The sequence below is a fragment of the Alligator sinensis genome, unplaced genomic scaffold (genome assembly GCF_000455745.1).
Source record: "Alligator sinensis unplaced genomic scaffold, ASM45574v1 scaffold610_1, whole genome shotgun sequence".
Taxonomy (NCBI): domain Eukaryota; kingdom Metazoa; phylum Chordata; order Crocodylia; family Alligatoridae; genus Alligator; species Alligator sinensis.
The window spans coordinates 363,877-367,922 of NW_005842348.1; the positions used below are offsets into that span (position 1 = coordinate 363,877).

The following is a 4,046-nucleotide window of genomic DNA, read 5'->3' on the forward strand; positions in this document are numbered from 1 at the left end:
AAAGAAGCCCAGCAAACCCCACGTTGTGAAACCGGAACAGGAGAAAGGATAGTTTGGTCCAGCCCTTGCGGATGCTTCCTGCACGTGAATGTGTGGGCCCTGCAGGCGGACTCCATGATTTCCCTCCCATAGGAACAGTGGCTCCAAATGCTCTATGTAGCTCTCATCACCAATGGGGGCTCTTATCTAGTATGATGCCCCTCCCATGCCCTCCTTCACCCAGCACCAGAACTAGGAGTCAAATAGTGAGCATCAGCCTGAAAGAAAGTAGCTGTTTTCCAGACTCTGTAGAACTGGGTCCTTAATCCAGTTCTAGAAGAACCCAATCCTGAAAGGTGCCAAGTGCCCACTGCTCCCAGCCACCTTGGGGAGAATGATGGACAACTGCAGCGCTTAGGGTGAGGCCTAACTTTGGAAGAATGGGCTTTTGGGATGAAATGTTTGCTAGTGACAACATGGCAGGAGGCTGAGGAAAGGGGCTGGCCGCCTCCTTCTTGGAAGCTGTAGCTCCCACTAGTGTTAATATGGATTTGTTGAATCCTAGAAAGCAGGAAGCTCTAGACAGGATGCTGGCGAGGTGTTGATGTCTGGGGATGCATTTGTGTTTACTTGTGGAGAGCCAGAGCCTGATTGAACCTATGAAAAACTGAAGATACTCAAGGGAGAACATGGGGCTTCTGAGGAGAGAAGAGTGGTCATGTCTGAAACTTGTTGTAACTGAAGGTCTGTCTCTTTTCCTCTTCCCCAGGCTCCTACTCCCATTACTGACATGGAAATCTCTGTCAAACGAGTGAGTACTGTCTTCTCTTTAGGACAAACATAAGGAAAAATCCAGCCTGGTTAGCAATTGTGCCCAACAAATGCAGACACAATTCAATTGTGCAGAGACTGTGGGACAAGTTGGGGCTGGAATTGTTGACCCTTCTGAAAACCAGCGCAGCATCCTGGGCTGGACTAGAGCCAGCAGAAAGGCTCAGTGCCTGAAGATTGGCAGATGCTTCAGCACTGTGGCAGCTGCAGCTCTGGGGACAACATCCTGTCTACCCAATGGCCAGTGCTGGATGATTTCATACAGAGGGGAGCAGTGGGGTTTGCCCTGCAAGGCCATCTCACAGCCTGATAGTTCTTACCATATGGAAGTTGTCCTGGTATTCTTCCCTGGTAATCTCACTGCTTTCCTTTAGTTAAACCCTCCTTGCCCACCTAGGGAAAGGTCCTCTCCTTCCTGAGTCTCTATTTGTTCTATTTGCTCTAGGAGTTACGTGCAGTGTTCCCTCTAAGCTGCGTGGTGTGCACAGCCCTGCAGGCGTGCTCATGCTATGCAGGTGCACTCAAGCCGTGCTGCCAGGCATGCCTGTGTGGCCACACATGCCACGCAGCTTAGAGGGAACACTGGTTACGAGAGGTGAAAAGGGTGGCTTCCTCCCATGAAGCCAAATCCCAGTGGCTGGTGCTCAGTCCAGGGCCCTTCCGTCACAGCTCTACCAATGTACATTCATCCTTATGCTTGGCATTCCCCATTATTCCAGTCTTGGGGTTCCCCAGCCAGCCTTGTTAGTGCATCACTGTTTTTCCTGGTAGAAAATCCTTCTGAGCTCTCTGAGTCTGGCCCTATGGTTGGTTTCACTGTGGACATCCATCTCCCAGAGACTAAGCTAAGGGAGGTGGTTTCCACTGTGTCCTGAGGCAGGGGCCTGGTGGAGAGGACAATGCTCCAGCCCCATTGCTCGTGTCTGTTGGAGAGGACAATGCTCCAGCCCCATTGCTCTGCTGAGAGCCCTCAGATGGCTAGTGGACCACGAGATGCCTCTGGGGATGTAGTATCTTGGCTGAGCCCTCCTTTCTGGCTACCCGCCTGACCCATCCTGTTTTCTTGTGTTCTGACAGCAAATGCTCTACGTGGGCTCCCGCCTGGGGGTGGCTCAGGTGAAGCTGCACCAGTGCGAGACCTATGGCACAGCCTGTGCTGAGTGCTGCCTGGCACGGGACCCATACTGTGCCTGGGATGGTGTCTCCTGCACCCGCTACCAGCCAGCGGGCAAGCGCCGATTCCGCCGCCAGGATATCCGTAACGGGAACCCTATGCACCAGTGCCTGGATCAGAACCTGACCCGTAAGGCAGCCTGCTGGTTCTGTGTGTACCACATGGGCAGGGAGTCACAAGCACAGGCTGAGAGGGACTGTCCTTTTCCTCTAGCATCCAGGGCTTGTATCCAGAGGGCCTGTGAGCACTCCCAGCTCTCCTGCTCACAGGCACAACTCAGTCCTTGGGTAAACATGGCAATGTCTAGGTGGGGCTGACCCCTCCTGCAGGATCCAGGAGCTATAAGTGTGGCTGAGCAGGTCCTTCCCCCACTCTTGGTGCTGTCCTGAGAGGAGCAGTGCCCACCCATGTCCCTGTGGGATGTGCTGAGCGTGGGTCAAGTGGCCACTGATGAAGCAGGACCTTCTGCACCGAAGGGTTCTTTGATCCCCATGTACCAATGCTATCTCACCACCCAGGGATGTGAAGACTGAGTCCTCTGTCAAGGACATACACTGCCTTAGTCTCATATAGCAAATCTTGGCTTGCCATGGCCAGATGCATCCTGCCAGCAATGTGGGGCTTTCCACATGACCCAGGGTGAAGAAATTTCAGAGCCCAAGGGCCAGAGGCCTTTGTCTGTCCAGAAGCAGGGTTATTCTGAGGGGCTGGGAAGCTTTGCTGGTGGCCCTGGGGTTGAGGCTCCAGATTAATCTCAGGGCTCTAAACAAATGCCTGTATTTTGCCAGTGGATGATTTTGACAGTGCTGAGGAGAAGCTGGTCTATGGGACAGAGCACAACAGCACCTTCCTGGAGTGTGTCCCCAAGTCACCCCAAGCAACCGTGCAGTGGTTCGTGCAGAGGCCCCAGGATGAGCAAAGGGATGAGGTGAGTCCTCCACCCCACATCCCCCATGTCTACTCTGATGCCCTCACACTTACCTTCACCCCCTAACAGGATCTCTTCTACTCTCCTGGACCCATCAGGGTGCCTGCTTTTATCCCAGCTGGTCTTGGGACTGTTTCCTGCCAGCAGCTGCTGAAGAAAGGGGGTGCTTTTGAGAATCCTGCCAGTACATCACGCTGCCCCTTTCCCAAGGCTCCCACTTCAGTGAGCTCCCCATGCACTCTGAAGGCCCAAGGCATGTGACTATGGGATCTCCCCAGCCCTCTCCTACAGTCAGCACTTGGGTCTGGAAGGGGGTGGGATTTTGTCTGGGGGGTCTCTGGGCCATGTATGTCTACACTGGTGTACTGAGCACAGTGTGCTCCAGGCTGTCCCATTCTCCAGCCATGACTGAGCACACACAGGAGAGGCAGGCCAGAGGGGCCTCACTGGTAAAGTGCTGTACACATTCCCCCATCTGGGCTTATGCCATGAGATTACCCAGGAGACAGCACTCCTGGAGGTCATCAGACCTATAAACACCTGACTCCAGGGGGGCTGGAAGGAGGAACAGGAATGAAAGAAGAGTCTGTTCCTTCAGTGTGGGGTGCCCCTGTGCTGGCCCTGCAGGGCTGACAGTTTCTGAGGATCTCTCCACAGGTGCCCTGCCTTCTGGGCAGGTGGTTTTTGAGGCATTTCTTGCTTTGTATGGGGTGAGGTGAAAATGGAGCCAAAGGGGAGGTCTTCCTGAGATTACTCCCCTGACATCTCTGGGGTAACACTAGAGAGGAGTTTGCCCTGTGCTCTCTGGCACTTCTGGCCCAGCCAGCTCATTCCAAGAGCCTCATGCTGCTTCTCCCTGAGTGCTTGGTCCACAGGCTGCACCTTCAAAAGCAGCCTTGGCTCTCCCACTCCTCATGTCTCAGCCTGGCTGCCTCCCTTCCCCTCTCCAAGCCCAACTCTGGATATTCCCAAGATAGACTCAAGATGGAGGAAGGTTCCCACAGCCTGTGTCAAAGTTGTATGAGGGGATATATGAGCCCCTGACCATAAGGTCCTCCCCCATCTAATACACACACACACACATATAGAACCAGGTGGAAAGCTGCCAGTGTTCCTATAATGACGGGGAGGGAA

At 53.9% G+C, this 4,046-nt stretch overlaps 1 protein-coding gene across 2 annotated transcripts in view; it reads left to right on the plus strand.

The window, feature by feature from the left end:
• SEMA3G (semaphorin 3G) overlaps window positions 1-4,046 on the plus strand; it is a 63,203-nt gene that overhangs the window by 56,156 nt on the left and 3,001 nt on the right. For both annotated transcript variants that reach the window (XM_025210424.1, XM_014522415.2), the window contains exons 13-15: window positions 749-790; window positions 1,888-2,113; window positions 2,773-2,912. In XM_025210424.1, the coding sequence (XP_025066209.1) occupies window positions 749-790; window positions 1,888-2,113; window positions 2,773-2,912 (408 nt within the window). The remainder of the gene's footprint in view (window positions 1-748; window positions 791-1,887; window positions 2,114-2,772; window positions 2,913-4,046) is intronic.